At 46.2% G+C, this 12,797-nt stretch overlaps 1 protein-coding gene across 3 annotated transcripts in view; it reads left to right on the forward strand.

The window, feature by feature from the left end:
* Positions 1–12,797, forward strand: part of inaE (inactivation no afterpotential E) — a 195,928-nt gene that overhangs the window by 156,324 nt on the left and 26,807 nt on the right. For 2 of the 3 annotated variants that reach the window (XM_070527401.1, XM_070527399.1), the window contains exons 13-17: positions 510–652; positions 2,033–2,174; positions 7,409–7,599; positions 8,564–8,587; positions 9,831–9,963. In XM_070527401.1, the coding sequence (XP_070383502.1) occupies positions 510–652; positions 2,033–2,174; positions 7,409–7,599; positions 8,564–8,587; positions 9,831–9,963 (633 nt within the window). The remainder of the gene's footprint in view (positions 1–509; positions 653–2,032; positions 2,175–7,408; positions 7,600–8,563; positions 8,588–9,830; positions 9,964–12,797) is intronic. The other variant, XM_070527400.1, reaches the window with a different exon arrangement.

Consider the following 12,797-nt stretch of genomic DNA (forward strand, 5'->3'; position numbering starts at 1 on the left):
GCACGCAATTTCTCGCTTACCACGAGCATGTAGCAGCTTCCTCTGGTAACAGGCTGCGAAATTCCAAACGATGTTCGACAGCCAGCTACCTGCAAAAAAATGCTTTGCATAACACCTATTCTTATATTGCGTGGAATCTGCACGATCTCTTTTAGGTTTTTTTTTCCTGGCGTAGACAGCGTTAGCGTAACCTTAATGTCCTAAATATAATAATCCTACGTAAAAATATGGGGATATACCAAGTAGAAACTATTATGTTGCCATATACCATACGAGACATGCCTCATATGAAACATGAGACATGACGCGACTTTTTCTACAGGCCCCAGATGATATGTGGGCACATCAGGGCTTTTATGTGGGATATATACGGCCCTGTATGTTCATATGAAATTATTAAATATGGGGCACTAACGTTTTCTCTAAGTAATGGTTCTTTTAAAAGCTAGCCAAGTTGGTCAAATTTTGGTCGGCCTCTTGATCTTGAACTGCTGCTGTGTACTTTGCAGGACAAAGGCACGACCCAGTACGACCTTGTTCTGGTGGGCCACTCTCTAGGGGCTGGGGCGGCCGCCATATTGGCCATCCTGCTCAAACAGGACTTTCCCAACCTGCTGTGCTACGCGTACGCGCCACCTGGTGGGCTCCTCAGGTGAGTGCGCTCTTCTTGTTCTCACTGAGGCTGGTTTCACTTTCTTATTAACAGCGTTCAACCTATGCACCGTATACACCTTCGAAGTTAAACTATCCGTAATCTTTTAGATGTCTTCGAATAGTTACTTTTTTTCCGCACAGAATAGAATACTTGGCTGTGTAGGCCTCGCCAGGCATACACAGCCTTTATCCTCCCTCCTGATGTGGCGATGTATGTTTGGATGGTGTGTATGAAATTGAAAAAGAGAATAAACTTGAACCTAAAGATAAATGTACAAGCTTAACCACAATGTATAACCATAATAACGCCGCATATTCGGCCGTAATCGGATAGGCCAAGGTTTCGAAAATTAATTTCCCGATCGGCTCGAAACAGAGCTGTTCGATTCACAATACCTCACGCATGCACAGTAAACGCTGAGGCTAACGTGCTTGTCGCAGGCAGTGAGGCTGAATTTTTTTTTATTGATGCTGTGTCCGGCAAGCCTCTTCTTATCTTAACCTTCTTTTCTTAACCCTCTTTTGAATTTTTGTGCGTGTGTTTCAGTGAGCGTAATTATATGTTCTGTTCTAATGTTAAAGCGCAAAAGAGTCTTGCCTACTTAGGTTCGGGATGTCTGTCTCACTTCCTGAATCGTTAGGGTAATTCAGGATAATTTTGACCACCTCGGCATCTTTAACTTGTACCCGTCCCACGCCACACGAGCGCTTTCGCATTTCGCCCCCCTCGTAGAAACGCGGCCGCCGCGCTCGGTGCCGAACCCGCGACTTCGTGCTTAGCAGCGCGCGCAACGCTAAGCCACTAAGCCGCGATTGTGGGAACGAAAACGGGGTTCTCAAAGAATACACTTTGTCAGTGTAAGCTGAGCTATATGGGACGGGGGGGGGGGGGGGGTGAGTTTCGTTTCTATTTACGCGTACTTTCTCACTCAGCTCAAGAACCGGAACTGCTAGCCGACTCAGCCCCGGCGGCGTCGTTCACGCCAGAGTTGCCGTCTGGCCGGGTCCAATCGCCAGCGTAGTCAAACCGCATTTAGAATCCCGCGCCGCGACTCCGTCTGTGAATCGCTCCCGGGACGTTGCACAGCATGTTCCGACCTCTGGTCGCGGCGCGAGACCAAAGACCGAAAGTACACCGCGTCTTTCTACGGGCCCTCACACCATCTGTGTCTCGATCCCCAGCAAGCATGGCGGCGTTCCTTTTTCGGTGCCGTGCCGTGGCCTCTGTTGCCGCCGACGGTCTCTGTTTGCGTCTCGTTGCGTCGCCTCTCGCGCGCTCTGTTTATCGCACCCTGCCCCCCCCCCTCCACCTCCCCCCTCCTCCCCCTGAACCTTCTTCTTCTCTCTCTCTCTCTCTCTCTCGCACACACACCCTCAGCCTCCCCGCGGTCGAGTACAGCAAGACATTCATCACGTCCGTGGTGCTGGGCAAAGACGTCGTGCCCAGAATAGGACTGCACCAGATGGAGGCCCTGCGCACGGATCTCATCAATGCTATTAAAAGGAGCACCGACCCCAAGGTATGTGCCTTGTGTCTCGCGTATTCTTGTCCCTTGAATGCAATTCATTCATTCATTCATTCATTCATTCATTCATTCGTCAACGCCGTTGGAATCGATGTCCAAGGCAGAGTCTATGTGACGTAATGATTAGGCCACACTATGAGTGCGAATGGGTGTCGTCGGTCTGTGCACGTCTCATCCAGGTTGTGCTTGCCTAGGAGGAAGAAAGTGACCTTGCACCTCGCTCTACGAATGAGAGTTATGTGTGGTGGTTGTACAGGAAAAGTACAAATGTTAGGTTACGTTTGTAGGCTAACCGAACAAGAAATTCGGCTTTAATGCATACGCCTTTCCTTTTCTTTGTTTTTCAGTACTTTGCTCAGACCATTAGCATAAGCCAGTTGCTTACCGTTCTGGGTCAGCAACCCTGAAATGTAATTCTAGACCCATCGGACCCGTGATAATGATTAATCGATAGCTTCTTGGACTCCCACCGAAGCAGTCGATCGCTCCAGCGTATCGCAGCGCACGAACAATATTGACGCATGTGATCAGCTGAGACAGGGCGAATGCGACGCTTACGTATAGTAAATATGCGTTTTGTGTAAAGCCTGTCAAGTTAGATACGCGTCATGTATGGAAGGCTTCAGCGCTGACAACCAAGCACGCACGCACGCACACACACACACAAAAAAAGAAATCGCAGGACGCGTGAAATGTTTTGGGCTTTGTTTCGTTTTGTTTCTCGTGTGTCACCTGCCGGCGCAAGCTAAGTGGTTGTGGCGTTGCGTTGTTGAGGTCTACAGGTTCCGGGTTCGACTCCTGCCGCGTTTCGATGTTCCTCGCTACGGCGTGCCTCCGGTTCGATGCGTACAACGTCGCAGTTTATTTAATTTTAATTATCTCGTCTCCTCGACTTTCGATGCCCCTTGCGACATGCTTATTCAACGCGGCGCCACATTACCGCCCCGAGCTGCGCGTCCTTGATGTACAAGCTGGACCATCTCATTACCGTGTTGTGAAAGAGGCGCTAACGTTCTGTTAAAAAAAAAAAGAAATCGGAAACGAAATACGTGCTCATTGAACTGCTGCTATATATATATATATTGATAAGCAGGGCCTGTGAATTATTGTACGGAGCGAAGCCTCCCTAGCGTCAAGTGTCACATCGTCTGCACCTTGCAATTTGAAAACATGTACGAGAAGTTTTGAACTGCTGACGCAGTCCAAACGGTTGGTATCTTTCCTTTTAGTCATTGACCGAATTTTCCCCGTAGACGTCACGATCGATCACGGATAAGACGCGGTCCTACACCGCTTAAACACCTCGACGTAGCCTATACGTGCCCTGCATCTTGCATCGTGAGAAAGAAAAGTACTCGCCCTGCCCACCGACTCGGGTGGACTTGGAATCGCTTCCCCGGATAACTCGCTTCTCCGGATAATTCGCTTCCGTGCTGTAGATATTCTTCGTGCTGGGGAACTATAGTAGGTCGCTTACATTGCATAACCCAGGAGCTTTGTCCTGTTGCTGTGTTTCCGAATTCTACCACTTCTCTCCGAAATTCTTTTGCTCCTTACGAGTGGTAATAAACGAAAATGAACACGAAACGATAAGGATGCATTATCTGAGCGCGGATAGAGTAGCACGGCGGAGATTTCTGTTGAGCACTGTTCTCAGTTAGTGTGCACAGCATGGCCAACGGCGAGAGATCTTACGCAGCCGCATGAGCACATTGGCTAAGCGCCATTCCTCTCTGCAAAAAGAAAGGAAAAATGAAAGAACAAGGAAGTGCTTGGGCCCTGGTAGTGCCCCGACATGCAGATGTTATCTCTCAAGGATCTACGGGACTGTTTCGAGGACAGTGACCTTATCAATTCTCTAAAAGTATAAGTGTATCTTTTTCTAAATTTTCCATGTTCCCATGACCTGTTCAAGTTTCAGCTGTTCTTGAAACATCTATATCCTATTGTTTTCTTCCCTGTATGTTTTACGTAATTCATAGACTTGCTATGCTAGTTTTTTTCTTTTGTTATTTCTTTATGGACGTGTTTTGACCGTGTTTGATTATTTTATCACCGCTTACTTTCCTTCTTTGTTTTTCTTAGATAAGGTCTTTAGACAGAGAACCCCTTCTGTTGCTAAACTTTCCATATTTCGCAGATAATACAAAAAGATAAAACACTATATGAATAAATACGACATTTGTGGCCACCGCTTCTCTCTAAAATCGACTGTAGTATTTCAGTTGAGAATATCACGCCAGAAGGGATGAGAAATATTGTAATGGTGCACCTATCCTTCTTTCGAAAGTCCGAAGTTCAAATTGATTTTGTAGAATCTCGATATAACAAAGAGGCAGCTCATTCATTTTATTACTCTGTTTCGCTTTCTTTCTTCAGGGAAGATTAAGTATCGGTTTTCTTTGAAGAAACTTAAGGCGCAGTGATTTACCACGTAAAAAGGCAGTCTGCATTTTATCACACATTCAATCTCTCGAGGTTACGCAAATTTCTCCGCGATATTGCCATGGTCCGAGGAACTCTGATTCCAGTCCTTTTCTTGTCTTCCCAGAATAATGGCTCTTGCTTCTTTTTTTACTACCGCTGGTCATGGAAGACCAGTATCGCCAGGCACGGATGATATAGATTCGTTGTTAAGTGCTAAGTTAGCCGCACAATATCGGAAGGACCGATGGACTTTGAGAGGGCGGTGTATGCGCCAACGATTTTTCTGATCCACTTCATAAATCAAGGCACGGCCCTGCGACAGCGTCACCATCAATCTCAAGGTGCAAAGCTTCTCACTACGACCATGCTAATGCGGCGAGCAAAGATTCTCAAACCAAGGCCCTTCTGCAGTTCCCATTAGAGTTAGGAAAAATTCGCAACAAAAGTCAAAGCTCTTGGTTAGCCGCCTTCGTCAGATGCTGGCAACGTGATAGAACTCGTACCTCTCTCTCTCTCAATATATATATATATATATATATATATATATATATATATATGGGGGGGGGGTGCTTATTATTATTATTGAAGCAAAGAAAGCGCGTTTAACAACAAATTTTTTTCCAACATTTCAGCCTGGGACCGGCCTTTATCAAGAGTCGGGTTACCGGCCGAAACGCCGACATTACATTTGTTTGAGCAACGTCGAGTTCCGTAAATAAGCATACAGCAGCGAAAAATTCTCGCTTTCCAACTATATATGTATATATATATATATATTCTTTTTCTTTCACACTTTACCTCTCACGCACACACATTCTCTCTCTCCCTCTTGCCTCGTCGTCTGCTTTTCTCGGTAACGAAGAATTCGGCTATCAGATACCGCCGTGATGACTGGTCATTGACGCATAGAGCGTCTCCTTCGTCGAGATTTCATTACAACTCCGAATATATATAGCACAGCACTCGCGGTCTCCGACAAGAGTCGCCGAAACAAAGGCGGCCTTAGTATTTGAAAGAAGCAATAGTAATGTAGCATCAAAGAAATTTTCGGCACAGGCGTTACCCAAGTTATTTCATCTTTCTGTTTCGTTGCTTCGAAACTGTATAGGCTTAAATTACACAGGAACGTGTTGAGATACGGCTGGGAGTGCGGTAGGACCCTGTTTCCCAGAGTCTCCATTTCGTTTTTGGAGAAGAGAATGTATCTGCCATTAGCATGCAAGTGCATGCTAATGTACAACGTAGAAGAAAATCAGAATCATTTAATATAAGAGAAGGAAAATAAACGTGAGACTGAAGCAAGCAAGAAAGTAAACACAGAAGCCATGGCTGAATATAAATGAAGAACCGAAGAAAGAAAGAACGAAAGGAAGAACGAGCGAAAGAACACAGTAATAAAGAACCAAAGACTGAAAGAAAGAGAGAACGAAAGAAATATCGAAAGAACCTTTGGCTAGTGCAATAGGTGCTCGCATGGGGTCGTTGGAGAGGTCAACCAACAGCGCCAGACGTTTACTTCACACTGTGGCTCGTTAAGTCTTGCAAGAAGTATGTCCCCTCGGATCGTATAACTTAATGCACTACCACTTGTGTGCAGCTGGCTTTCGCCATCACGTGTTGCAAGAGTGTAACATGCTGCCCAACTTTTTCATTTTCCGTCGGCCCTTGCCACTAATGCATTCGTATTCGCTCTTACCTGGTGCTCCTCATTAGGAACTGAGAGTAGGAGCGCTACAGTTGTTTCTGACTTCCCTTCGACGGCTGGCTTCGTGATTACGGGTCGTAAGAAATATCGCGCTGCACATTCTGTAATGAAGTGAATTATGTTTTGTTGACTGTTCTGTTGTGACTGTTTGTGATAATGCATTTACACGATGTATGTACCACCCGTTGACTAGACAATGTGTTATTAGGCGACAGTAACGTTTGTACTTTTGAGAGTTTTATTTATATAACTGTGGAGACTTTTGCTTTGTATATTGTATATACCATGTGTTCCTTACGTGATAGTCTTCCTGTGGAAACGTTGCGTGATAAGTACTGGTGCTTGTGTGAAAAGAGTATTTGATATGTTGTATTGAACCCTGTATGATGTATGACGGAACCACTCAAGAGATAAGGAGTAGCCGGCGCCTAAATTGTGCGCCAACATTTCCTTATATCATATCAATAAAAAAAGAAAGAGAGTATGGAGTAACGGCTAGACGATTGCCTTGATGGAGTAACAATACGCCAATGACTGGCCTGCAAGATATACATGACCGTAGTGCGATGCCGCTGCACTTTTCACTGTCGCAGTAACATCGCTTTGACGGTTGAAGACTGGGTGTGTTGGTATAGAAGTTGGAGAAACACACACACATGCACTGCGCTGCGTGTGTTTGAGTGAACCCAAATGAGCGAGTAATCGATAAGGTATTAAGCTTATATTTGCAATCAATTATCTCAACTTGAGGGAACAGAGTGCGACAGGGAAGCCAGACGACTGAGCACGTTAATACGCACACTGGACGGGTGTTAATGGCCCTGACGTTCATCTATGTTGTATGCACGTGGCAGTTCATGAATTCGATTGCGTCCATGTACTTTTGGTCTCAGCGCGTACCTGCACCACATCGCAACGTGATTTTTTTTAATCAAATTCGGCCCCTCTCGAAATGCGGCCGCCGTGACCGGGAATCGAGCCCTTGACCTTACGCTCAGCAGGCACACTACCATAATCTCTAGGCGATCAATGATTACGAGGTCTTCTGTTCATGTTCCTCCTATCACCTTTGTGTGTGCTTTTTTGTATATTCTAGTGGAAAATCATCCTAGGCGGCGTTTTATGTTGCTGTCCGGACGAGGTGGACTTTGACGGATCTGAAGGTCCGACGTTAGCGAACCGTGACGTCACCAGTCACCCCAGTGACGCCACCATAGCCCTCACTGCCCACCAGCCGCTCTACCCACCGGGCAGGATCATCCACATCGTGCGTAACCATCCGAAGGAGTGAGTTTGTTGCTCTTGCAAAATAGTGAAATTTTTGCTGTGTTCCTTTTTTTCCCACAGTGTAGTGTTCACGCACTTGATCTCGTTTCACATACACTCATTAGTTCCTTTCCGTAGGTTCTTATTTTGCAAATATTTACCGCAAGTATTAAAGGACTCTGGTGCCAGTTACACTTTTGAACCAGAGTCCTTTAATACTTTTTTAAAGGATTCAAGTCGATCGTATGCGAAACAGGATTTAGAGTGCGGTTGTAAAGATTCTTATCTTTCTCTCGTGTTTCACTTTCCACTCTTTCGCAAGAAATAATTGCATCGCTTATTTTGGTGCTTGTACAGTAATATAGACATTGTAGTGTATTTCAGAGCGATGTCTCAACCATCGCAACAGGATATTTGTCAAGTACGTCAGTCACTAAATGAGATTATTTTCAAAGGAAAAAAAGAGAAAATAGCAACCAGAAGAACTATGCACGTAGAAAAACGTTTTATTGAACAGTCCTTCAAAGAAAAAAAGAAAGCAATTTGATTTCCACGTAAACTTTGTAGTCGAAAATAGAATTTTGAACTTATGTCTTCTTCACAAACGTTCACCAATTTCCCGTAGTTGGACGAGTGTGTTTGAGAATAACTGTCTGGCGGCTGTTCTCGAACGAGGCAGGTTTGCAGTGCTTCGTTGCAAAAGTAAGTGTCTGTAAGCTGAACAAGTAGCTCGTGCCGCACGGGGTAACTTGCTGATGTTCGCCGTCAAAGATTGGCTTGCCCTTGTATGTTCGTAGCTGCATGGTTGCAGCGAGTGAAATGTAAAAAATACTTGCGTGTGCTGTATTTGTCCAACCTTGTGCTATTCTTGAGATTTAACTCTACAAGCTTACTCAGACATTCGCAAAATATTAGATTTTCTTTTTTTCTGGACTACATGGTCCGTTTGTTTCTTTTTTTTTTCTTTCCCTTCCTCTGCCGGCAGCCAAACTTACGAGTCCAAGTGGAGGTAAGTTGGCCCATGCGCCTTCGTGCACTTCGTTTGGTCTGCTTCGCGATTGCTATCTTGCTTGTAAGATAACGGAGGCATTAGGGAGTTTTAGATTAGAGGACACAAGCGGCTTACGCAAGCAAGGACTAGGGGTGAGACTAGGGGTGATGGTACTGCGCCTGCGCAGGCCCCTACGTCGCGGCCTGCGCATGCGTAGTACCGTAGTACCTAGTTCTTGCGTACGCAAGCCGCTTGCGTCCCCTAATTTAAAGCTCTATGTTGGCAGCGTTAGCATGAATGCGACAAAGGGCGCGTCGCATCGCATTTCTAGTGCATCGCATTCGTGTAAATGGCGATAATGCGCTAGGAAGGCGAATTACATTGACGCGACAGGAGAAGGTAGGTAGATTTAAGACGAAGCAAGGGAACTCGCTCGGTGGATGCAAGCTCTTCCGTGGTAGATTAAGGGGCACAAACGGCTGGTGCCATCTACTCATTTGCACCAGAGCGATTCGATACTTCTCAGGCCAACTTCGCTATAGGGACAACATGTGCGGGTGTCGCCAGCTGCCGCTAGGGGAGCCACTGCAAATGAGGAGGTGATTATAGGATTGGTGGAAGAAAACTGGGGAAACGATAAACAATAGAGGCGCACAAAACCAAAGTTCCCAATAGGGATTCAGAAAGTTTGTTGATGGGAATTCGTCGTGTTTTTTTTTTTTTGTAACATAGGTAGGACATTACGCAATGTAAACAAGCGCTTGGTGGTGCAACCCATCGCGCCGTTCCAAAGGGGGCGTTCATAGCTTGCATGCATCCATCCATCCAGAATATACTATGGCCGATGTTGCAGTCCCGCTTTCGCGCTTTGGAACAGTTTATATGGGTTTAGGCACAATCGCACTAGGCCGACGCGACACCAGTTTTGGTCTAGCGATTTCCTGCGACAGCTGTGTCCTGCCGACGGTCGTGTCGGCAGGAGGGGAGTCGTCGACAGACGAAGTGAGGCGAGTTTGTTGCGCACACTGTAACGGCATAACGGCAAGGTTAAGCCAGGCTGGTTACTGGGAGACATCACTCGAACAAATGATGATCTTGCAATCTGGACGCCTTGAAGGTCTCTGAGTCAGCGTTCTAGTTCGGCAACATTGCGCTTGCTTTTGAGAAACTCGCCCTCAGATGCTGAGCTGCGCAAATTTTTCCCTGCGCGTTAAAAGTTGGCGATGCAATAAGGTTTTTTTTTTGTGGGCGGGTGTCGCAGGCGTGTCATGCGCAAGAGTGAACCCGTGTACCAGGCCCTGTGGGCCGACAACAAGGACTTCGACCAGGTGCTCATCTCTCCGGTCATGATACAGGACCACATGCCGGACAAACTGCTGGACGCCCTCGAAAAGGTATGCGTGTGATAAAGGTGCCCTATGTTGTAGATAGAGTTGAGCAATTCGGGGTTCTGAAAGGAATAAACAGAACACGTTCCCTGTGGCGCGTAGCCACAACCATACCGAAAAGTACACATTTAAGTTCGGGAAAGCACAGGGAAAGGTTGCTACGCCTAATCCGGTCTTATAAAAATAAGCTAAAGGACATGTGCGGCAAGTTACTTTTTCGTCAAATTTTATTTTCTTTACCGTAATATTTCTACACTTCGATTAAACATATCTTCTACATAAGCTTTCTCTGGATTAATCGCCGGAGCTTCGTATGATCGTGGCCAACAAAAATCGAGCGCCTCGGATGCCGTTGTTCTAGTGCTGTAGCATAGAGCATATGACTCTCACAATCGGGCAGCGCGCCGCCAGATCTCGGAGGCCACGCATAGGGAGTGTGGTACCGAATTACTGCACAGAAAGGTTACGCTAGCGTCTTTGCGCGCCGCTGGGAATGTTGAGTGGCTGAGATAGATTTGTCTGAACTTTTGACATTCTGGCTTCGAACCTTCAGCTTTGTTGTTTTGCGCGCATATTGCCGCCTCAAGTTTGTGAGCTTTTCTTCAGAAATTTGAGGCGAATTTGTGAAAGGAGAATTTGTGAATAGCTCTTACCTTCGGTCATTCGTATATCCTGCCAAGTAAGTGTAGAGCGCACTTTTGGAGCTAAACACCACAGTGCTGTAGCGGTCCTTAACTCCTGGTAAATGCCATCCGTCAACAATCGCCTGAAAAATAATGAGACGAGGACTTGCTGTTACGAAAAAAAAGCTATTATTATCGTCTGTGTTGCTTGCGTTTCTGTTCTCGAAAAGGTCGCAGTTTTGCCCGAAAGGGCAACCGTCGATTGGGAAAGAAAATTTGTAGACAGCTATACCAAGTAAGGATTGCAGTTTTATCGCACGTAAACACTTGTAAACATTTGCTTACTACATAAACTATGATGTTACGCGCGCACATGTAAACATGAACACATCTCACTCGATGACCGCAGAAACTCGCTGTCAAGACGCTGGAGTAGAGGAAACGCGGCAGCAGCAGCGAGCGAATGGACCTTCGTGCTTATTCTCGCTTGAACGCCAACTAAGCGTCGAAAGCACAGCACATACGCACCTAGCAGCTCTCGGTTCACTTTGTCCACCTCGCAGATCGCTTTCGAGATAGAGTGCCCGCGCGGTACGCAGTATCCGCTGGAGTACAACGCCCCCCCCCCCCCTCTCTGCCTCGCGCGCGACGGAAGACGGCGCGCCTCCTCCCAGCTTTCCTTCCTTGCGCACGCGAGACTGAGCCGCTATGGTCGGGCGACCCTCGCAAGTTTCAGTCGCACATACAGCATACGACTGTATGGGCTGCTTGTGACAGTGAAGTACTGGACGAGCAGCATGATAGATAGGAAAAGAATGCTATACGACGATTATTCTTTGGGTATACGATGAGCCCCGAATGATGCCAGGGTGGTTCGGTTTGTTCAGTAAGGTGGCGAATTTCAACTGCATTTAATGGACTATGGGGAGGGCAAAGCAGTGGCATGGCGTTTCAGCATTAATCAACGGTTGTCTTTCAGTATGCGATGCAAAATGCTCAGTACAAATGCAAAAGAAAGAAAAAAAAGAAAAAAAGATCCGATCGTGGCCTATTCCTGAGCGCCGGGCTGTTGTGCTGGGAGACCGAGATTCCGTCCCACCGCCGGACACGTAATGCCTTTATTTTCTTAGTATGAGCTATTCAGCGAGGCAGCAGAAGCAGCAACAGCAGCACCGACGTTCAGCACAATGCGGGAGGGTTCGCTACGAAAATTTAGAAACAATATCAGCTCTCTCTGCGCGCGCAAGGATCCTCCGTGTGGTAGCTTCTCTATTGATTCTCCACCGCGACACTTTTGTACAACGCTATCGGCAGCGCCCCTTGCCGAGCTCGGAGGGGGGAGAAAAGAACCCACGATGGTTGATTACTGCCTCTGCCGTTCACGGTTCGTCGCCCGCTCGATGGACTTGCGGCCGAGAGAAACAAAATTGGCTGTCCGGCACCAGTGGGTGTAATTAATACGGGCGCACGAGACGCAGACGAGCGCGCCTGGTTACAGACGCAGGATTTTCGATTCCCGCGGGCGATCGAAAAGCCTGTCCGGGAGGTATTCTCTGTCGCAGACCGGCAGTCGGGGGTTGTGCACATCCGTACTTTCATCATTCAGGCCACTTGAAGGGAAGCTACACTGAAATATTTAAGAAAAATTAAATTATGGGGTTTTACGTGCCAAAACCACTTTCTGATTATGAGGCACGCCGTAGTGGAGGACTCCGGAAATTTCGACCACCTGGGGTTATTTAACGTGCACCTAAATCTAAGTATACGGGTGTTTTTCGCATTTCGCCCCCCATCGAAATGCGGCCGCCGTGGCCGGGATTCGATCCCGCGACCTTGTGCTTACTATAATATATATATATATATATATATATATATATATATATATATATATATATATATATATATATATATATATATATATATATATATATATATATATATATATATATATATATATATATCTGCATCAGTAAATTACCCTTCTGCAGTACCAGAAATGTCACTATTATACTTTCGATATCTGTCAGTCAACGCTCGCACAAGGGCGCCAAACTAAAAAATCAAACTAGAATACGCTTTAATTCTTGTTCTAGTCGTCAACTTATTATCGCGAAATCAGGGAAAACTGAATTTTTGAGAATATATAGCTCTGTAATTTAATGTTTCAGTTTACTGTCTCTTGCAGGTGACACTTAAACGTATTAATATATTGAGCTG

Source organism: Dermacentor albipictus, chromosome 10 (genome assembly GCF_038994185.2).
Source record: "Dermacentor albipictus isolate Rhodes 1998 colony chromosome 10, USDA_Dalb.pri_finalv2, whole genome shotgun sequence".
In the NCBI taxonomy this organism is placed as follows: Eukaryota; Metazoa; Arthropoda; class Arachnida; order Ixodida; family Ixodidae; genus Dermacentor; species Dermacentor albipictus.